Source organism: Rhipicephalus microplus, chromosome X (assembly GCF_043290135.1).
Source record: "Rhipicephalus microplus isolate Deutch F79 chromosome X, USDA_Rmic, whole genome shotgun sequence".
Lineage (NCBI taxonomy): Eukaryota > Metazoa > Arthropoda > Arachnida > Ixodida > Ixodidae > Rhipicephalus > Rhipicephalus microplus.
The window spans coordinates 479,400,773-479,424,111 of NC_134710.1; the positions used below are offsets into that span (position 1 = coordinate 479,400,773).

Genomic DNA, 23,339 nt, shown 5'->3' on the forward strand with positions numbered 1-23,339 from the left:
TGGCGGCTTCATAGCGTTGATTGATATGTGGGGCTTAACGTCCCAAAACCACCATATGATTATGAGAGATGCCGTAGCGGAGGGATCCGGAAATTTCGACCACCTGGCGTTTTTTAACGTGCACCGAAATCCGAGCCCACTGGTATACAGCATTTCCACCTCCATCTAAAATGCAGCCGTCTCAGCCGGGATACATAGCGATGTTTAAATGTGCCGCTCAAATAAGCACGCCATGTATTATACTGAAAAGAGAGGAAAACCACAATAATAAAATGAAAGGATGCGCTTTATACTTAAATGTGTTATTTTGGCATACAATTCCCGTTTACAAGTTGCTAACACTCTGTTGATACGACACTAAAGCGCGCTTGACACAAAGCAAAAACGCTTGAGGCAGGCGAAACTTGACGCGGCATACCAAGAACGCGGAATAGAGCCTGTCGACGTTTAGTTATTGTTAACTTCTGCATGATGCGTTTTTCGCGAAGGTCTGCGCGGTGTCTTTTATGGTAGACGTATGGTTATGAGCCGACTGCTATCCTCAAAGGTTTGAAAATCACGAAAGCACTTTACCGATGTTTGAATTTGAAGGAACACACTGCAGGTTGAGTGACGTCGGCACACTTGCCCAATGGACATGCTCCTCTGCTGAGAGCAGCGAACGGGGCGCCTCCACTGCTGTCGAGCGTCGCGATTGGTCCTTTCCGGCTGCGCGCAAAATTATGCGCAATGCAGCATGCAAACAGGAGTTTGTTGTTTACGCCATTTGTGGCCGTCGTAGTGTTGTGTGATCTTTCTTTATCGCAGTGATATACTTGTCATCCGTATGTGTTTCGTGTAACGTGAACACCTAGGATTATTAACATGTCTGCGAATAACGCGAAAATACCTACGACGGAACGCGTCGTCAAAAGTAAGTTGCTTTTATCTACCTCACTTTGTGGCATCCATAGGCTCGCCCCGGGATTTTTGCTGAGTCCGGCGGCCATATTTGTCGGGTACAGCCCCTTTAAATATGCAGTGTGAGAGTGTGCGGCCTTTCCGTAGTGAAATGTTGGGACGTGTGGGTTGATGTACAATCAGACAACTGCTCAGTGCGCACGCGAGCCGTACGGACGGCAACGTTAAAAGCTGGACTGATCGTCGAACGTTTAAGCCTAACGTTCCCGGTCTTGAACCTTTAAACGAGCTCAGCTGATTGAAAGCCGCTGGAAAACTGGTTTCGCATCGTAATGCGTGCACCGAGCAGTTCAGCGCGTCTCGCTTTTGCGCGCCGCGCTGTGCTTCGTCGGTGTGGAATGCCCAAACGGAGAGCTTTGCGTGTTTAGTATCGCGCTGCGTCACTTTTTAGTCGTTATTGCTTGCGCAGCTTCATGTTCCTCTCGGCTTGTCATGCCGCTGTTTTCATTTCACGGGTGGCGGCTTCGTAGGCGATCCTATTTCGGGGCCCCCCCGCCCCTCCCCGCTGTGGCTGTGTTTACATGCCTCCCTTTAAGTGCAGAGTCGCCACCGACGTCGTTTTCGCATCATTTTTCGCTGTAGGCCCGTATACTCATATTTGGGTCCACGTTCGAGAGTCCCAGGAGGTCGGAAATTTCAGGAGCCCAACACTACGGTGTCTCACAATCATATGGTGGTTTTGGGGCGTTATACCCCACATACCACCCATTGTTTTGGCAGTGACCCGTGCTGTGCGCAGCCGTTCTTCTACAGCTGTCGATAAACTTTCTGATTACTTAGTGTTAGATTATTTAGTGTTAGGGAAGCCCGGGTTTCCCGAGTTTCGCTGGAGTGCCGGAGGGGCTCCGAGCGCAGTGCCTCATTGGTCGACCTCGGGCGTTTTTAGAAACCGCTCTCTGTTCACGCTGAAATAGGCCGTCGTGGCTGTGTTTTCCGCCGCGACCTCCCTTGTCCGCAGGAGCACAATGTCGCGTTTTCGTCAAGAGCGCGTCCTGGCTAGGAGCGCTTAATATCCCACCGGGCTTTGGCCCAGGATGACGCTGAGTTGCCATGTTGGACCCGCGATCATCTTCGGAAAGCTCGCTACCGGTTGGATACCGGGTCGTTAGTACGAAACAAGGAAAAATAACCCAAGGTCGCCGCCGGCTGCTTGCGTTTGCTCAAACCGAACCTACCGGATCGTATAAAGTGAATTTTTGTTTGTCGGTAACGTGAGCGGCCGCGGTGACTCCAGGCGAGGCTTCAATAAAAACGGCTAGCTGGTGCATGAGCATGTCGAACGTTGAATTGGACTCGTTCCGCGAGTGCGACGTGCAGTGTGCTTTCCCTCTATTTCGCAGCAATCGTTTGCTGCGGAAATTCGCGCTTTTACACGACGTGTTAGCCACGATATCGACGCGGAAATGGCTTCCACCTGCGCCACCGTAGCCGTTGGTGGCGTTGCTTTAGATGTGCCGTGTCGTCGTGCTCGTGGCAGGATGGCCTGCGTTCTTGCAGTGCTTCGACTAAAGCACCTGTTGATCGTACTTTGAGAGTAGCGCCCGCGCATCGTTTTCCAGCGCGAGACTACCGCAGGCTTGTGGTGCGTAATCGATATCGCTTGCACACTGGTCGGAGGGCGCTCTTGTCGGCCGTGAGACTACATCTGAGTCTGACCTCCAGTCTCGCCGCGGCTGTACAAAAGCGCCGGTCGATTGCTTCGCTAGCCGTCTGGCTTTTTCGTGACGTTGAGCAGTGACAGGATAGTTATGTTCGTGCCACCTCCCATGCATTCAATCCTTTTGCCCCCTGAAGGATGCACTCAAACTTGCAGCCAGCCTTAACGTACTTTCCATCTGAGAGTCGATGGTATTCATTCGTAGCATCGCAAGTTTCGATGGTGTTCATCCGTAGCATCGAGGACCCATTATCTCGCTTTCAGTACAAATTTCGCGGCCCAAGAACAAGTGAATACCAAAGTCTCTCGAGATCCAATTGAAAAAGTGGATGAGCGAAGCGCAGCAGCTCCCATCGAAAACGAGTAATCGTGCAGAGCTAGGCAAGTTTAAAAGAGATGTAATCGTAATAGTTTTATTATATTTCCGCTGCCCACGCCATCAAAGTAGCAGCGCGGCTCCTCGAGTGATTTAAAAAGCGCGAGCCTCTTTGATTGGAATTTGTAGAAACAGCCGAGGAAAATATGGGAGGTAGAGACGTCGCGTGGTGCGGGCCGCGGTAATGCCGGTCACTTAATATTTTTTTGCGTATGTTTCGACACATTTTTTGTTGATATTTTAGTTTTGTTGTGTGCTAATGTACAGTAGAGACCCTGAAAACTGTGGACTGTTTTAGGGAATCAATCAACCAAATTTTAAAAAAACCTAACCCCCCAACTCGAACAGATTGGCTATACTTCAACCGCGAGTGAACGAATATTGTTTAACATCCATTCCCACAGTTTGTTTCAATGCAATACCCAAATTTCCGTGATCGCCTTCACAATTTTAAATGCCTCCCTGACATGCTGATTGTGCACGCAGGGGTCGCCGACAAGTTTGTATGTACGATAAGCTATCTCTGAAGGTACATGCTTGGATATTGTACTTACCCGTAATGAAGTCACACCTGAAGACGCAAATATCACTGAGGTTTTTCAAGTCGTTTTTTGTTAATCTGCGCCGGTGCTTTTCAGAAAATCGCAATGTTCATTCTAGTTTTAGGTAATAGTCGATAACGTTCGGCAGAGAGAACATCCTGACGCTCTGCTCTCTCTTTGTGGACTGCTAAATCATCTTGCCTCACCAGCAGCTGATAATTGCTCAAACTTGCATTGAGGCAAAGCTGAATACGCGCAAGCACGAGGAAACAACACGGCAGCGGTCGGCGACGGAGTCAGTAGGTACCTGGGCATGACGGTGACGCATTTCGGAAGTGATTAACAGGTGCTGCGTGACGCACATGCACACTATGTATAGTTGGAGCTTAAAAATATGCCGATGCACTGTATGATGGGGAACAAAATAAATAGGGGTTTATTACTATTAGCCAGAGTATGCTGCACTATTTTTTGTGTTCTTTTTAACTGTGTGACTGAGGATTTAAGTAATTAACTTTTGAAGCAATGAATTTGGGAGAACAATGGAGATGAGAAAGTTATAGATGAGGCTGCAAAATGTCTGTTTAGACAGTTGCTTTCTATTGAGTGAGTATTGTTTTTCTGCTTTCTACAGGTGCCCATGTAATACAAGAATATATTGCATGGCATGCCCACTTGCACACAATATTGAAGTACCCCCTAAGTTTCTGCATAAAAACGGCCATTGCATTTGACCATGTGTGCTGCCTTTACAGGCATGCACGATGACACACGTTTTGAGTGGTAAAACAAGCGTTAACCACTGAATCTGTTTATTGTTGTGATGAAATGTCACGAGGGAAGCGTATTGTTTGCACTCGGAACTTTAGGGAACACTTCACTCGAGGCGCCACGCAGGCAGGCATCGAGTATCTTGTATTTTATGAGCCCCTGTAGTAAGCAAAAAAGAGAACACTGAGACAATAACAGGTATCATGTTAGGAACTTTTAATCAGACGATTTGCCAACTGATGTACGTTAAAAAAAATATATATTTTGGCTAGCCAAGTTGCTTTGACAGTTAAACATGGCTAATTTGGCAATAGACCATTTTGAAGCACACAAGTGCCACCAACGGGCACGCAAGCAATCCTGGGAAAAAGTGTGTGCACAGCCGCAACGAGCACGTGGGAGCGGGAGCTTGGCTTTTCACTTGCGCCAAGCGAGACACTGAATTTGGCAAGGTCCAACATATTGCTGTGTGATTCAACCATGCAGGTCAGTGTTCAGCTTATTTGGGACAGCAAACACAACTGTGCCATGTATATGTGTATGTGTGTTTATATATATATTGTTACGTTTATAAATGGGTTTATTACGCTGTGGCGTACTGGGAGGCTTGAAGGGGTCGTGCACCGGAGGCCTATCTCGCTAGCCGAATGTCCTCTTCTCTAATCTGCCTGTTCCCCGCTACCCAGAGGCTCATACCCAAATCACACACGCATATATATATATATATATGCGTGTGTGTGTGTTTAACAATAAACCAGCAGTGTTCAGTTCACTCCTCGTCCGTTCTTTCTCTGTCCCGTGCTGTTAGTTGTAGAAATGCGACACGATTGAAGAATGTAGGGAAGTGACATGACCCCAGGTCGCCTCCCTACATTTATCAGAACATGCAACTTCTTATACACATGTGCAATAATGACAATATGTCTAGTTTCTACTGTATTCAAGGATGGAGGACATTCCTTATTATCTCTCTTCACCTTGCAAACCCTTTTTCAGTTTACAGCTGAAAAATATTGCTTATCTTAAGCGGGAAATTTTTTTCCTCAATGGCAGGCATTAGCATAGCATCACAATTGCTTGTTTGACCATATTCGAATGCGTTAACACGTGAAATGATACACCATTTTTGATGAACCCTGACTATACTTCCTGCAAACATGCTTATTGTGAAACATTAAAGCATGTACGTACAAACTGGAAATTATCAAATCAAGATACCCCGCAAATAAATTAATGAGTTTCCAGGCTACAATGTACTTAATGTCTGCACGAAGTTGTTTTGCGTTTTGACAAACAGTTCATAAATTAATACTACTTGAATTCGACAACTTACGGCTCCGCATGTTCACACATTACCAACGAAGTGACAAAACTATCCAAACTGAAACTCTGAAATTTTCAATATTCAAGCAGCAAGCCCTTCCCTGGGTTTCTATAAGGAGAAAATTGTCTTAAGGTAATTACAAAAATTGTAGGACAGTAGTGAATTTACCTCCTTTTTCTGATTGACATGTTCGTACAAATTTATTTTCTCTTTATAGGCTAATTAACCACAAGTATTGCACATTAGCAGGACTATGTCATGTCTTGTAAATACTAGTGCTCACTAACTTTACCAAGCCAGGCCTGAAACAACAAATTTTAAAGAAATATTCTCTCAAATAATTTTCGGTGGTGGTGCCTTCTGTGAAAGAAATCGTGAAGTTTCTTGCATCAGTACTGAGGTTTATCAAAAGTGACGCTGCTAAACATGACTGCAGCCGAAACAGGTATGATAGATATCTTCACACTTCAGTGTTTAGCCTAGTGGCTAAATGTAGTCTCTACGGCTTCAATGCGCAACGTAACCCCAGAGGGGGTGCTATAAAAAGAAGAGAGAGGGAGCGACAGAAAGAAAAAAGTGAAGAAAGTGTGTCGCATTCCTGACGAGGAGGTTAGGCTATGGTTCTGATGGTTCCAGGACCCGCGTCGTTGCTCGTTTTTATAGCCAGGGGACGGTAGAAGCTTTTTTGAAGTACACAAAGAACTTGACCTTGCCTTAAGACCCGTTGAACATTACCTGGTAGTCTGCTTTCCCTTTGCGGGGAGGTGATGAGTGTTTGGCAGTTTGTGTTTGTGTCATGTGGCATCAGTTGAACGATAGGCCACAGACCCCCAATTTCGATTCCAGTGACTTGAAAATGGCCCATTGAAAAGTTTGTGGATAGTTTGCGAGCAAGTTTGGTGGAAAACAGTCTTGCTCGCATATGTGCGGTAGCTATCTTGTGAGCCGTGAGAGCGAGCCATATTTGCCCGACTGCAGCGAAAAGTGTGAAGGGCTGCGTGAGCTCTAACGTTCCCAGCCGCGTGCAGGAAAACAAACGCTACGTGTTCCGATGCCTCCTGAAGTTTGAAAATATGATTTTCAGCATGTCCTCTTTTCGATAAAAGATGTATTTGCTAGTGTAATAATTCCACTCACATAACGGTAACACGTGTTGCAAATGATGATTGTGTTTTCGAAAATCATTGATATGACTGCCATTTGCTTGTTGTAGTGGGAAACGACTGATCTAGGAGAGGTAGCATGAATAAAGCTTGGAGTGCGAGAAATAGACAAGATGTGCACCATTTACCTCTAGCAAAACTAAAACTTACTAAATAATGTGTTTGCTCATGTAGATCATGTTATCTTAATTTCTAGGCACCCGGCCTTCTCTGACTAATGCGCGGTGTAGCTCATTTGCCCTCAGTATCAACGGCACTGGCTGCCATAGACACCTAGAAAATCAGATGTTCGCTGAAAACGAAGACACGCTCCAGCATGTCCCTTCGATGAACCTTTCCAACGACCGCTCACTGGGGGCAGGCATAAGTGTGGTGTTATTCTCCTATTCCCCTTCCCCGGTTCACCCTCCCAATGACAAATGCGATATCCGGACCGTGTTTTGCAGCTTCCGCTCAGTAAGAGAAGGGGGCCTCAATCATCTAGTGGGCTGTTGGGATACTGAAAATGGTGGAAGTGCAAAGGAGGGGGGGGGGGGGATTTAATCTTAAAAAAAAAAAAAAAAATCCCAGTATATCCACGGAGTGAATGATGAGTGGCGAAGCATCCGTAAGCCAGTTCGTGCGACCATCCTTGCGTCCATCCGTGCGACCGTCCATCCGCGCGTCCATCTAGTAAACACTCGGAGTACCGCCATTTCGCATTTTCTGTGGCACATAGCCGCTCCGCGCATCGGTCCGTCTGTCCGTGTGATCATCTAGTGAACGCTCCAAGTACCGCCATCTCTCATCCCCTGTGGCATATACCTGCTCTAGAGCGGGTATGTGCCACCGGTGGGTGCCTATGTCAACATAGGATGGACAGACCCACGCTCCTTAAGAAGCTTTGCCCCTAAAAAAAAAAAACTTGGAATCTTGAAAAAAAAAAAAAAGTAAGGCTGTGCATGACTTTTCGTGATAGTCAACTCACATGGTGGTGCTATGAGTTGACCATCACGAAATCGGTGAGCAATCGTAAAGCAACCACAACTGTTTCGTGTGGTCCCTTCGTTTACCACACCACTGTGGTGCGGTTATGAAAATAGAATGAAAAGATCTGTAGTACCGTATGTGTAAACTGATCAGATTTTGACTAGTGCGCCATTGCATTCACGAAAATCCTACAAGTGTGCAGCAGGTGCGCGAAATTTCTATCCCAATAAAACTCGCAAGGTTCCTTATACAATTTTCTAAGAGGATTCAAACGCCAGAGCAGTATTTTTTCTTCTCAGTGGACTGTATCCCCCCACTGAAAGCCACATCACACGGTTTGTCAGTTTCTCGGGGTCTGCCCACTTTAGACCAAGTGGCGATGTCGCGTGATGACGTCATAATTTCAAAAATTTTGGTGAGCTGTGATGTCAGCTAATAGATGATTTTTTTTAGCACTTGTGTAGACTGTGATGAACACTTTTTTGTTCTTTATGAGGCCTCAAGCTTTCCCAATCATGTGTACTGTGCTGTTTATTTTGTAAAAGCATGCCAACATTGATTTTTCGTACTAAATTTATTGTTTGAGGTTCCTAATATTTTCACACCTCTAAAATTTTATAAAAAAATAGCATTACTGAAGCACGCCAGGAAAGTGCTGCTGTTTGCGTGATAATTATACGAGTAGGGTATACTTCGGGAGAGTACAGTCAATTGAGAGATATGAATTGTTGAAATAAGCCTGTATAGTAAAAAACTTGTAGTATTTGTGAATATATGTATATTCAATATTACACTCAGTGACAATCACTTATCTAAATGTTATAGTCTCACTTAATCACTGTTCTTTGAGTTTCATTGCTTCCTTCATGTGTTCGCTTGTGAATAGGACAATTTAGTTTCTCAGGTGGTGGTTGGAAATGAAGCACGGATTTCGGATGCACATGTGCCAAGCGATTTTTCAGGCATGTTTTCGGGTCTCGACTTTTGGCCTGTACAGATAAGTTCGGTTTCTTCTAGAAAGTACCCTTACTCATTTTATTATTCAATACTCCCAAAACGGGTGCAATTCACATCTGTTTTGTGAATTAGCTGGAGTTTGAAGGAAACTCGTTTTGTAGCAATAATAATTGGCTCTAATATGTTTCTCTGAAGATGAGCAGTTCATTCATGTATATACGTGTCAGTGCGCCCTCCAAGTATGAATGTCGCATTGCTTGACCCATTTTTCCTTCTGCCTGCTCGCCACCCTAAACAAAAATACAAATGCTATCTCCTGCGCATAGTACGTTGCCTAGGTCGCCATTTACTCTTTCCCTCACGTATTTCATATAAGCATCAAACAATTTCAGTCCATTTTCAATATGTGAGCATGTTTGTTTTTGATTCCTAATGCTAGAATTTGAGTGTTCTAAAGTGGTATATTTGGAGCTTCTTTAAAGGGACCCTGAAACGTTTTTTTTGAAATTTTGCCAGCGTTTAGGCTAGAGCACCATCAAACTTTTCGCACCACAAATGTAGTGATACGTTATGTACCATGGCCGCTATGGACAATTATATCATGCCCTCCTTCTCACCTCTGCCTGACCTCAACTCGTGAGGAATACTCTCATTGCTGGGGATCGCAGAGCTCTCATGAGGGCACTCACCGTAGCCAAGGGGCGGCACACAGGACGTGTGCTTCCCCCCCCCCCCCTTTATTTGAAAATTTTTTTTCGCCATGGCATAGAGAGTGAAAACCTGCCATTTTAAGGGAGTGCCCCTCCCAAAATCAAGTTGCAAACCTAGGTGGCTAGGCCACTCCGCAATGAACGGACAGGTGTCGACCAGCAAAAAGACGTGCGTTTATTTGAAGCACGCTAACTTAAAGGAAACAGAGTGGGGGAGAAGTAAGAAGAAAGATACGAGTCATGGGCAGCATTTGACTGTGCATCAGCAACTGGTGGCTTGCAGGTTGCAGGATTTCCCTTTACTTAAAATCCATAACGCTCCACGGGTTTTCTTTTGCGAGTTGGGGTTGAAGATGGGCTGCGACTTCCAGTAGTGCTGACTGAGAAATTGCCGTCCCGTCACTGGGCTGCGCACCGATTCCCTCGGAGTCGTTTCTTGACGTTGTAGCAGATGTTGTCTGGCACTCGTTTGCGAACTTGATCAGCGTGACTGTGAAGATGCCTTGGTCTCTCTTTACAGACACCACTCCTAAACTCTCAGTTGACTTGACCTTCCCCGGGGTCCACTTGTCACCAGTTCTGTAATTACGAACACATCGTCTGGTGCAGCCGTCCCCTGCTTGCAGTCTGATGTCACCTTAGATGCTGGGGGCCGGCTCCCTGGGAGGAAAACGCATATCAAACCTTGTTGTTCGTACTTTGTAACCCAGAAGCATTTCCAAGGGAAAAACCCAGAATCTTGCAATGCGTTTTGATAGTGGCATAACAGCCTCGCTAATGATGCGTTGAGATCAGATGTACCCACCTTCTTCAGCCAGTTTTTCACAGTGCACACCACGCGTTCGGCCATTCCATTGCTCTGAGGGTGGTAGGGAGGGGTGCAAATGTGAATGCTATTTCGATGCATAAACTCAACAAATTCATGGCAGACACCGTTATCAGAGACAACTGTGCGTGGTAGCCCCAAAAAGGCTGAACAGTCGGCGCAGCGCGTTGACAGTGCTGCTTGATGTTGCCTGCTTCAAGGGGGGGGCCTCTAACCATTTACAATGAGTCAACGACCATCAACAGTATCTTGCCCTGAACAGCTCCTTCGAAGTCAACATCGAGCCTAGATCATCACTCCTGCGTTTCAGGCCAGCTTACTGGCTTCTGGGCAGGAGGCATCGATAATGCCTGAACGCAGCTGCTAAAACTTGAAGCAACTATCTTAATGTCTTCATCCAGCTTGGGCCACCAGAACTTTGACCTCGCAACCGTTTTCATTGTAGAAGCCCCCTAATGGGCAGCATGCAGCAATTTCAAAAGCCTCGCACGGACAACTGATGGTACTATGAGACGTCCCCCGCTACGCCACTGGTTGCCAAAGAGAGGGAAGAACACTCAACCCTTTTTCTATTTGGCTCCCGCTTGGCTTTGTGTCTCAATCGCTTGCCACATACAGGGATTCGTGCTGGGGCCGGGAAGTAAGACACGCTACGACCTGTTCCTGTTTACTGATGTATTTCATTTATTCCTAACTGTAAACATCGTATACTGCGTACATCAACCACTACACAAAATTATAACACATGATTTGGACATTCGCGACGTTCGACACAGGGCAGGCACATAAAGTAACTGCAACAATACAAGGATATGCATATATAAAGGAGACACACGACGACACAAATGATGAGGTTATCAATGAATAAAGCCACGCAATGTCTCAACACGCAGCTTCCCTTCCTGCAAAGCTTGTCTAAATAAGGTGCATAAAGTTCGTCTCGCGAATCGTCCATGTTGTCGGTCTTCGTCGTCTCTCTCAGCGATTTCCATCTTAATCTTCTTGCATAACGACCCGCAATCACTCGTGCCCTCGTTTCCCATCTCTAACTTTCATTCCTCGTCATACCATCCCTGCCTTAGTCTTCATCTCATCGACTCTCATCACATCGTCTCCTTGATCGCCGTTCCGTAGTCCCTTTTTGTAGTACACGACTCCGCCCCTCCGTGGCACCTAACCAATTGCCACTGTTGACACAACACATCTCTCTGTCCGTTGGTGTGCGTCAGCTTCTTCGGCCGCCCCCGCGGCCCACACCAGGGGAAAACCCTCTCCCTAGCAAAGCCGAGCAAGTAACAATGTACAAACTCAAGCCTCAGAGAAAGATGGGCGAGCTGTCCCAAAACACGTGAACTGCGGGCGAACAATGGTCCCCATGCTTCTGACTAAGTGCGTCGTCTGTAATGGCCAACGTCCCGAGTTTGCAGTGTTGTGCCGAAATGTTTTTGGCCGAACCAATTGCCCCGGTTTCTGGTACTTGATGAGCCGATGTCCAGACCGAGTCTCATCGTTTCCATGCAGCTCGGTGTCTCCCGCGAAATTCTCCGCAGCCGCCACTTCTTCGTCATTCAACGCCGCGGGTGGCCATCCGCGCAGAACGCAGTAATGAGCCCTGGAGCCACGGAGGCTGACAGGAAGTCAGGCCGGACCCGGCACAGGCGCTGCAGCAAGGTCGCATTCCCCGAACCAAGAAAAGGTGCTCTGCTGCTCCCCCATGCCACAAATCTGAAGGGTGCGCGCGGATTATTGCCACTGTACACTGTCACACTGTCTGTAGACAAGGCGCCGCCCGGTCCTCGTGTGTTTGCGCGGGGGGGGGGGGGGGGGCGAGAACTGTAGAAATAATCCTTCCAGGTACTCCACTCCGGAATGCCCATTCGTTACACCGAAGGTTTTCTTTTCCTTTTTTTTAATGCGTGGATTTAAGAAACAAGCGTAAACGTCTTGAAAGGGCCGGGGTTCAGTCCGTGTTTGCGGGGACGTCACACTACAACCATGTGGCCTCGGTACAACAGCCTCTGATGAATCGATAGCTCGTGCTGCCTTTTGTGGTATTCCGAAATGTCTCGCTCATAGCTGCTTGCACCTCTTGGCCAGCCATCGACGACATACTTGTAAACTGCGGCAAGCGTGTCGTCCGCTGCTGTCGAGGCTTGTAGTTCCTTCACCGGAATAGCCGGTTCGTCCCACTGGTGCAGCAGGAGTACACACTTTGTTGAGTCTTCCTTGGCACTGACTTCGTGCTGCAAAGGTAGAGGCAAACAACTCGGTGCATCAGCATCTACGAGCTGTTTACCGGGCTTGTATTGCAGGCGATACTTGTAAGTGCCTGGAAGGAGCGGCCACCTTTTCTTTCCGCGGCCATTGCGGGTGTTCGACGATCTAGTCTTGGTAAGCCGAGCAGGGACTGGTGATCAGTTAAAAGAACAAATTCTTGCTCGAGAAGGTAATCTCGAAACCGTGTGACCCCAAATATAAGAGCGAGTGCCTCTCGCTCAATTTGAGAATAGTTTCTTTTGGCAGCTGTCAACGTTCGGGATCTGAATCCGATAGGCTGCTACTCACTGTTAATGTGATGGAAAAGAATGGCTCCAATACCGTACGGTGACGCGTCGCATCCAACAGGAGTTCCCGGTCAGGATTGAAATGGGCGAGCAAATGAGCTGAACAAAGAGTCTTTGGCACTCTTGAATGCAGTTTGTTTCTTCACACCCCACACCCACTTGGCTGCTTTTCTCAGAACCTTGTACAATGGTGCCAGCACCGTGGACAAGTTAGGCATGAACTTGTTATAAAACGTTACCACTGCTTTTTTCTGAACCTTGTACAATAGTGCCAGCATCGTGGACAAGTTGGGCATAAACTTGTTATAAATCGTTACCAAGCCCAGGAATGAACGAAGTCCACTGACGTTCCGTGGCTCCAGAGCTAACCTGATTGCCTCGACATTTTTTTCGATTGGGTCATTTTACATCGATACGACGGCCGAGATGAGCTTCAGATGGCTCATGGCCCCACCGCGGTGGTCTAGTGGCTAAGGCACTCGGCTGCTGTCCCGCAGGTTGTGGGATCGAATCCCAGCTGCGGCGGCTGCATTTCCGATAGAACGGGAAATGTTGTAGGGCCGTGTGCTCAGATTTGGGTGCATGTTAAAGAACCCCAGGTGGTCAAAATTTCCGTAGCCCTCCACTACGGCGTCAATCATTATCATATGGTGGTTTTAGGACATTAAACCCCACAAATCAATTGGATGGCTCAAGGAAGCTGGACTTGCGCACACACAACTTGGTACCATGTTTGCAGAAGCGCTGTAACACGGATCTCAAGTTTCTGTGCTCTCCGTTTTTCTCGCACACTAGAACGTCAAGGTATGCCTACACTCCTGTTAGGCCTTGCAAGGTGGTTTCTATTGTTTTCTGGAAAATTGTGGGAGTGGAAGAAATACCAAAAGGCAGCCTGTAGTACCGAAAAAGTCCTTTGTGAGTGTTGATAACTGCCAATTTACGGGAGTCTTTGACCAAATACATGTATTGTACACATCTCTCAAGTCTAAGGTGCTTAAGATGCTGAACTGGTAGCCACCACACAAAATAGCAAAGATGTCATCTATCATGGGCAGCAAATAGTGTTATACATCACAGGCAGGGTTTAACGTGACTTTAGTATCGCCACAAATTCTTACTGCCCCATTTTTTTTAGCACGGGAACTTTCGGCGTGGCCCATTCAGAGTGCGATACAGGTGATAAGATTCCTTTGGCCACCAACCTGTCTCCTGTCCGAAACTTTTTGTGCAATGCAACTGGAACTTTCCTTGCCGTGTAATATTTAGGCGATGTTTCATCCTGGAGCAGAAGACGCGCTAGTGGTCCCTTGATGAGCCCAAGGCCTTCTGCGAAGAGGTCTGCAAACTCTTCTTTGATGGCAGTGTCCGTGCTCTTCGGAACGACGAGTGCAGAAACATGACAGAGGGAATGTCCTTCGACATTCAGCTTCTGTAACAAGTCACTACCACAGAGATTAGGACTATGGCAGCCTAACGCCATTACACTGCATGGAGCAGTTGCCGCCTTGTAGGAAACTCGGAGAATTCGAAGCTTGCCAAGATAACGAGACAGCTTGATCTCTGATGGCTGTAGCGGTGGCCACTGCTGATGGTGGGTTTCGTAGACGTTCTTCAGGACTACAGACTGGTGAGCCAGTGTCCATGTCCATATTTATTTCCATGCCATTCCACTTGAAAGCTTCTTGAATGGGTGGTGCAAGCGTGCTAGCAGCGGTTACGGACCAAATTTGCGACACATCTCTATCGCTCTCGTAACTTGTGCCCGGTGCTGTCGCGGTTATCGTTCGGTAAGTCATTTTGTGCTGTTCGCACATATGTGCCAAATGCCCTTGTAGGCCGCATTTGAAGCATCTGCACTTGTGAACCGAACATGCCGTATCATGGTGACTTGACCTACCCCGGCATTTACAGTGCTTTTTATTGCTGTGACGTTCAAACCTCCAAGCTGCCGAATTCTGCTGTTGCAACTTTAACTTTAATATATCTCCTAGCTCTGCTGACGACGTGCCTATAATTTTCGCATCTTGTTCTACGGTTTCTGCTGCCAGCGCCAGTAACTTTGCCTTCTTCAGAGTCTATTCTTTTTGGACACCAACTGCATTTGCGAATTCTTTGATTTCACTCCGTATACTATCCGGTCCCTTAACATCTTGTCGCTCATTGCGCCAAAATTGCAGTTTTGGGCTAGCTTCCGAATTGCTACAATGAATGCGTGAACAGACTCGCCTTCCTGCTGACATCAGTTAAAGAACCTGAAACTTTTGGCGATTTCATGCGGAGTAGGATCATAATAGTCGTTCAGTACGCTCACAACTTGCCTTGCTTGGCTTCTCTGGCGCAAGTCTTCCACACACAATATCGATTGTTTTCGATCTAAGTGCGGCTACAAGCAGTACTGTCTTCTTAGAATCATCAGTGATTTCAATCGCTTCGTAATAAGCTTCAGCTTTGATAAGGTAGGACGACCACTTATCTCTTTCTTCGTTGAACTCTGGTAGCGCTTGACTCATGGTGCTTCGTGGGTCCTTTTTGTCGTTTTGGTCGTCCCTGATAGAAATTCTCGTCGCCACTGTTGCAAATCCAGAAGGCTAGGCTGCTCCGCAATGAAGCGGACAGGCGTCGACCAGCAAAAAGACGTGTGTTTATTCGAAACACGCTAACTTAAAGGAAACAGGGTGGGGTGAAGGAAAAAAAAAAAGATACGAGGCATGCGCAGCGTTTGACTGTATCAGCAACTGGTGGCTTGCAAGTTGCAGCCCCCCCCCCCCCCCCTGAAAAAAATTTCTGGCTACGCGCTTGCTCTAAGATGACACACCAACAGGTTGTGCATAGTCTCTGAGCCCATCACATAGTGCACCCGGCAGCACACACGCTGTCTGGCGACACAGACGAATAGTGCGGAGTGGTTCATATCTGCTCTAACAGGTACAGTCATCCTACCAGCCGATCTTACTACTTCGCATTCTGCAACTCATGACAGCCAATCAGATCAGCAGCCACGGTGACGTGCTGTGGCTTCGTCAAGTGGCCAGAGCATGTTGCTCTATGAATGTTGAAAATGCGTTTGGCCGAGTTGCAACGATCTTTTTTTTTATTCACAATACTGTTGGCCATACGGCCATTACAGATAGGGTTGTAAGGCAACACACACAACAAAAGGGGGAGTTAGAATAAGAACTACATCAACTCAATAGCAAAATACATGTATGCCTATAATCTAAACATTAATTATCAAAACGTGAACAGAGTTTTACAAAGTCAAATTCATTAGCCCCCCCCCCAAAAAAAAGACAAATCAGCTCTTGAACAGCAATATTTTCAATGATGGCTGTAACTTATGCTACGTGAAAAAAAAAAAAAGAGAAGGCAAGTGTAAGTATTCACACTAGCATTCGTAATGTCGCTATTACGCTATTTTCAAAGGTTTCTGCTGCGAATCTCTGCACTGATCTGCGGAGATTTGCAGCTTTAAAACGTTGTGATAAATTTTGCAGTTTACGCAAAGAGCTCAAATCGGTCTCTAAATAATCCTTGAGACTTGGTCTACCGGCCAAATGTGTTTGTACAAAATTGTCAAAACTATTTCAGGGTCGCTTTAAATTTTTGTAACGGTAACATGTTTCTGCATGTGTGGCTGTAGATTTGCTGGTCCAGTTTTTTCTCGAGTCTGGTATATTAACTGTATGTTCATGAGAATTTTACACAGCTTGTGCTTGTTGTAACTAAATTCAAATAAAAATACCGGGAGATGTCAGGGGGGGCCTGAGGTTATAAGATTACAGAATATTCTGGCTCTCTTCAGGACAACAAAGGGCAGTAATTCTAGTTCAACATTTTGGTATTCTAAACAAAGATGAATATTTGTGTATAAATGCTAAATGTACTGTTTTTCCAAACTGATGTTGTAGCTGCTCTATTAGCTGCACTAAAATGGCATCCATCAATCACATCACATCACTGTTATTTTAAAGTGAATGTTTATGATCTTGTCATTCTCGGTGAAGCGTACTCTCTTTAACCTCGGTAAATGTCACTACTGCAATCGCGGCCCCAACATATTGTTCTACTGAAAGTAAAGAACGCAACCGTTCAACAGCTCACTCACATTCAATTGCTTTACAGGAATGTGACACTCCGCTTTGCACAACCTAATGGGTCAGTCTGGGTTTGGGCAAGAAATCCCTGAAACTTGAAGATCTTTGTGGGGTCTCAAACTGGCGAGCGAGTGCCACACTCTTGGAGTGAACGGACACAGCAGCAGCGGTCAGAACAAGCCCAACAAGACATATATTTATTTAACTACTTGGAGAATGACGATATCATCAGCTGAACTATCATAACATCAATTGTTATCAATACTAAAAGGTCTTCACACAATAATAAACAACACTCAACAACATGACAAACAAGGCAGTGTCGCTAACGCCCGACTCACCACGTGGGCCCACCGCAGACGGCCCGCGGTGCCGTCCACGGCAGACCTACCTCTGTAGACAACCGTCCGCGCTACTGCCTCACGCCACAAGAGACCAGCTTATTTCTTGCGCACCGCCACCAAGGCTTCCCGCCTGGCGTTGCCGCCGGTGCTCAGGTTTTCTAACCATTATGATCATGATGGTGGCGATACGCTCACAAGCACAATGCCACCTACCGCTCAATATTTGTGACCCCAAAATAAGGCTTCTGTAGAAACACCTGCGCCACATGGCACAACTTACAGGGGGTGTCAGCACCCTCACAGCTTTAAAGCTAGGCTTTCCTTCACATGCATGCAGCATGGAATGAGCAATTAGAGCTGCCTTTTGCAGTCCCGTGCTTAACTTTAGTTTGTGAAGTATTAAGGACAACATATAATGACCTGCTTACCTGAAAAATCTGTGCGAACATGACTGCGAGTCGTGAATAAGACACAGTATGATCGCTGTCTGAAGTTTATTTGAACTAAAACGAATGCATGAAAAAGTCCAACACCATGCATGTGTAGGAATTTTGGTTCGTGTGAAATAAATCGCGAAGCGAGCATAACCAAGCAAACAGAAGGTTGAGGTATGCTATCATCACCCAATACTTTGATGATGAAAGCTTGCTCAAGCTCAACAGTCCTTTTATCTTTTTGCTTTAACAAAATGACTGTGCTATGGAAAAGAGGGTTACATCCACATGACCTGCAATGAGCTGAAAGATGTGGGGTTAGCATTCGTTTTCAAGGTAAGGAGGGCTATTTCGTTGTTCAAGAGGTGTTCTCAGAGAAAGGTACAAGCGCCGTTAGAAAAATTTTAAGCCTATTCGGTAGACCACGTAAAGAAACAAGCTGTTACTCTCTGTCGATTCTGTTTGGCCTGGCGCGTATCGCCTCAGCTGTTGAAGAGGCACATATGGACACTCTTCAGGTTTCCTTTGCCACAAAAACACTTGGTCGATGTCCAATTCTAGTGTATTGTATTCGCACGCCAAACTTGGCAATACGATGAATCAAGCTATACCCTGAAGCATTTTTCCACTCTGGATGTCAAAAGACCCTTCTAGAGTGTCTAAATTCACGAGATGATTTTTTGTTGAGTGATAACCCTGGTCCTTGTGATGCGGAAGATTTAGTTTATTCTTCCCCACATGACAGATCGAATAAGTGCTTAATGTTGCATAATGAATTGGCAATTGTTAACGAAAATCTGGTATCTGTTGAGGCATTTCTAGAGCTCTTAAAGGGACACTAAGGGAAAATAATTGGTCATTGTGAAAGCTCAATGTATGACATCTAAAGCTGATATCAATACCAGTAGCTTAGCTACCAAAAGTTAAAGGGTCCCTGAAACACTTTTTTAGGTAAGCATGGAATGAATTCACAAGAACTTATTTCTTTACGAATTCAACCCCACAAAAATTTTAAGAATCTGTCCAGTGCGAGTGGAGTTACAAAGATTTGCTGCACTCTGCAATTGCATTCTCTCTTTTCTGGCCCGACGAAAGCGCTGGAAGCTAAGCAGGGAGGGATGACAGGGGCAAAAAAACTTCACCAGTGGCTTGGTACCTTGAGCATTTTTTCTTTTTTTTTTCTTCGAATGCACGGCTTTTTCAGTGTGGTTGCGTGCGCATGCATGGACCAGTCGTGGCCTTCCGCGACCATCTCTTGTAAGGACCGAGCTTATGTTCAAATCAGCCAATGGCTGATAGATGGGTTTGCTACATGTGATTTTCGAGCTTATTTTGTCATTTGTCGAAAGAAGAGAAAGCAATTTTTAGCTGACTTTGATAATTTATTGTGAATTCCAGGCCGCGTGCTGCGCTATATTTGGCGCGCGTGTTGTCGGGAGCCTCTACTACCGATCGGTAGCGTTTTCTGGCCATGCTCAAAAGTGTTGCAGGGCCCCTTTAAGCTAATGTATCACATGTCATGCAGAAGTTTTATTATTTTTTATTTATTTAGAAATACTGTCAATCCTCTATTGAGGGTCATTACAGGAAAGGTACGACACACTGTACAATCAAATTGGGGATACTATACATCTCCCAATGATAAACCAGGTATACATATATACAAATCCGACAAAGCTCTCCATTCCAAACGAAAAACACACCCTGATTCGCAATGCAACGAATAACAATTGCAATAATATTTACAATAAATCACATAATTGTAAATCAAGTAAATGCACAAATTCATTAACATCACCCGCATTGACAATGTTACTCGGTAACCCATTCTAATCTTCGATGACATCGGGGAAGAAACTATGACGGAACGCCTTCGTTCGTGCAAAATAAGGTTGCAGTACTCGTGTATGGTTTGCCCTCTCGCTTCGTTTCCCAGGTTGTTCTCTGTAGTCATTTCTGTTAATTTTAAACTCGCCTTCTAATAATTGAAAAAGAAACTTTAATCTATTTTTGCGTCTGCCCTTGTGGAGCGTCTCGAGATCACATAGTTGTAGCATTTCTGACTGCTTCGTTCTGCTTATATCTCGAGCATATAAAGCGAGCTGCAAGCCGTTGTATGCGTTCAAGTTTATTTACAAGCACTTTTTGGTGGGGACTCCAGACAATACTGGCATATTCCAGTATCGGCCGTATGAAAGTATTAAAAGCAAGAAGTTTTACATCCATACTAGCACCCTGGAGTTTTTTCTTAATATGTACAATTTTCGTGAGGCCCTAGAGCAAACATTATCAATATGTGTGTGCCACTTTAGGTTATGCGTTATTGTGAGACCTAGGTACTTAAACGCATTAACTGTCAACAATGTGTGATTCCCGATACAGGATTCAAATGGAATTATCGTTTTTTTCCTTGAAATGTGGGTGAGGGTAGATTTCGAATAATTGATTTCCATTCCCGAAGCTTCACATCATTAGTGTAATTCCTTTAGACATTCGACAATGTTCAATTGGTCCTTCCTACCAGTCACTCGCGCGTAAATTAAACAATCATCAGCAAACAATTTGAGCTTAACATGGGGTTTTGCTATATCTGCAATATTATTGACATATATCAGAAACAATAAGGGCCCAAGAACCGAGCCTTGTGGAACCCCAGAAAACACTTCTAGTGAGCTAGACATGAAGTTATCAATTTTCACGAATTGCTTCCTGTCATTTAGGTAGGCTTTAATCCAATTAAGTAAAAGTTGACTTAGTCCAGCCCAGTGAAGCTTATACAGTAATCTGTCTTGAGGTACTTTATCGAAAGCCTTAGCAAAATACATGCAGATGACATCACTTTGTTCATTCATATCTAAAGCTGTCGCAAAGTCATGAATAGTTTCGATAAGCTGTGTTGTAGTCGAGACTTTACTCCTAAAGCCATGCTGATAAAGGTAAAAGTAATTTTTATTTTCTAAGAATGCGATGATATGCTTGACAATGACATGTTCCAATATTTTGCAGCAGACAGATGTGAGCGATACGGGACGGTAATTATTGGCGGACAACCGATCACCACTCTTAAACACAGGGGCAACTACAGCTGTGCGCCAGTCCGATGGCACTGAACTAGTACAAATAGACTTTTGAAAAATAACTTCTAAGTAGTAAGATATCCACTCCGCATAACGCTGCAAAAAAGGGGTGGGTATTTCATCAGGCCCGCATGCTTTTTTGGAATCAAGAGACAATAGACTATTCAATACTTCTTCTTGACTGATAGTAATCTCACCCATGGCTCAGATAAGTGGCATATTACATCCTCTGTTTCAGTGTCACGTCTGCGCCTTGTAAAAACTGACTGAAAGAAAACGTTAAGACTATCTGCAATATCAACATTCTTCATCACGATTTCATTTCCACATTTCAGCTGGTCAATTTTATCGCGCCAATCGGACATATAAAGCCAAAACTTGCGAGGTGAATGTTTAATAATAGAACTCAACTTTTTGACCAAAAAAAAAAAAGCGCACTTAGATTCCAACAAGTATTTCAATTCTTTTTGTACACGTACTATATCCTCGGAGCCATGGTTTCTTTTCCTCTGCAGCCTTTTTAACTTTCGCTTTTTGTGAATAATATCTCGTGTTATCCACGGATTGCTCTTTTTAGTCTGTTTTACTCTACTAGGAACGAATTTGTCAATGCAATATTTAATAATATCTTTAAAACGATGCCACAATTCAACTGTTTGGCGCTCGGATGCGAGCTCAAAATGACCAAATGAATACCCCAGCATGTCAAGAATTAGTGTCATCCGCGTTCTTGTAATATTTTACTTGCACGGTCTTATAAGTTCTAGCTCATGAAACACTCAGTGGAATAGTAACAGAGACCAATCTATGATCGGAAATTCCCTCATGAACATAGATATTATAATTGCACAATTTGTTTGAAAGGAACACCAGGTCCAACACTGACCGAGACGAAGATGTCATCCGTGTATATTCGCGCACTATTTGGGTTAAGTTATGAGCGAACATAATTTTCAATATCTTTTCGACACTATCAATCTCGACGTGTCCAGGAAAATAGCGTCCCAGTTAATGTGAGGCAGATTAGTCTCCAATAAGAATTAGCCTGGTGTTCCCATTTACATGGGCACAAAGGAAGTTATTCAAATTATCAAGATAGTCTGATGCTGTTGCGGGTGGTTTATACACGACACCAAGAAGGTATACCGTGTTAAAAAGGCTATTTTTACACCACACTGTTTCTGGTACATTGCTTCGAACATGCGCAGCCACAACACTTTTTTTACTATGATGGTGACCCCGCCCCCTCGAGAGTCCCTATCAGATCTAAAGATTTTGTAGCCTTCTGGTACAATGCAGTTATCAGGGACACAACTGTGTAGCCACGTATTAGTTATGGCCACCACATGAGGACTTCGTGATAGCAAAACTTATTCAAGTTCAGTAACTTTGTTAACGATGCTTCGGGCATTAAATAAAAGAAGCTGGAGCTATGTCTGTGTTAAAGAAAAGGGCGTTCCTAGCGCGTTAATGACATGCTCTCGTTTCTTGTCGTACTCTTGTTTCCTGTAAGAGCACATCTCCGTTTCTGTTTATCTGCATGATTTTGATACAGGTATCGTTGTTCTGGAGTGACATCCCAGCCGAATGTATCACCCTTTATTTTAATCTTTTCATGAACCAACTTAACCTGCGCACTTTTAGCCCTATCTGAAGCTGCACTTTTCCATAGCTTGCGCCTTGTTTCAACCGTGTCTCAGGGGTAGTTGTGGCTTATGGTTATATTGGTCCCCTTAAGTTTCTTGCAGTTTTTTAGAACACTTTCTTTCTCACGGTAATCATAAAACTTCATGATTATGGGCCTATTTTTCCCAGGTTTCTCCTTACCAAGTCGATGGATTCTTTCAATCGTTTCAATTTCTATACCAAGGGTTTCTTTAAAGATTGCATCGACCACGACTTTCTTCAAATCAACAGCTGAAGCTCCTTTGCTTTCGGGAACACCAAAAACCAAGAGATTATTGCGTCGACTGTGGTTTTCTTAATCTGCAAGTTTGGCAGCTTGTCCCTGCTCGATATGCTGTAGGATCTCAATTCGTTTATTCATTTCCTGTATTACCGTAAGATAGCCACTTAATTTTTCAGTTTTAGCATTCAATGGACTGATTTCTTCCTTCAGTGCGTCCATTTTACGGTCCAAGGCCCCTTGGTTGTCTAGAATAGCTTGTAGCATTTGAGTATTAGTGGGTCTAGGGTTTTCCTCCACATGCCCGACAGCAGGATTGAAATCGTTGTACAGCAATGACAAAGAATACTAAAGCATCTGCCAGGGCACTGCACTAGTAACAAAAATCGATCGTCACTTCTATAACAAATAACATTCGTAAAGTAACCAACCTGCATAGATGCAAGCAAGATCTTAGGCATGTTGTTCGTCAGATGCGTGCCGTGCCCTCTGAAGAATCCGCTGCCGTTCTGGTCTTTTAGTAGATCCGCCACCGATGATGTAATGCGCCGTGACTGCCTATTCGCCGTTAGATAAATTCCAGTCTCGTCTCGCTGTCCGTCCGGTAGAACGATAGCAGTTCCGAGACAGTACGGCAATGTGAAGGCAGAAAGACGCAGCATAAC

At 45.1% G+C, this 23,339-nt stretch overlaps 1 protein-coding gene across 4 annotated transcripts in view; it reads left to right on the forward strand.

Annotated features, from left to right (window-relative positions):
- Positions 1 to 733: 733 nt before the first annotated feature.
- LOC119160794 (serine/threonine-protein phosphatase 2B catalytic subunit 2) overlaps positions 734 to 23,339 on the forward strand; it is a 124,580-nt gene continuing 101,974 nt past the window's right edge. For 3 of the 4 annotated variants that reach the window (XM_037413031.2, XM_037413032.2, XM_037413033.2), the window contains exon 1: positions 734 to 913. In XM_037413031.2, the coding sequence (XP_037268928.1) occupies positions 865 to 913 (49 nt within the window). In that variant the 5' untranslated portion in view covers positions 734 to 864. The remainder of the gene's footprint in view (positions 914 to 23,339) is intronic. The other variant, XM_037413034.2, reaches the window with a different exon arrangement.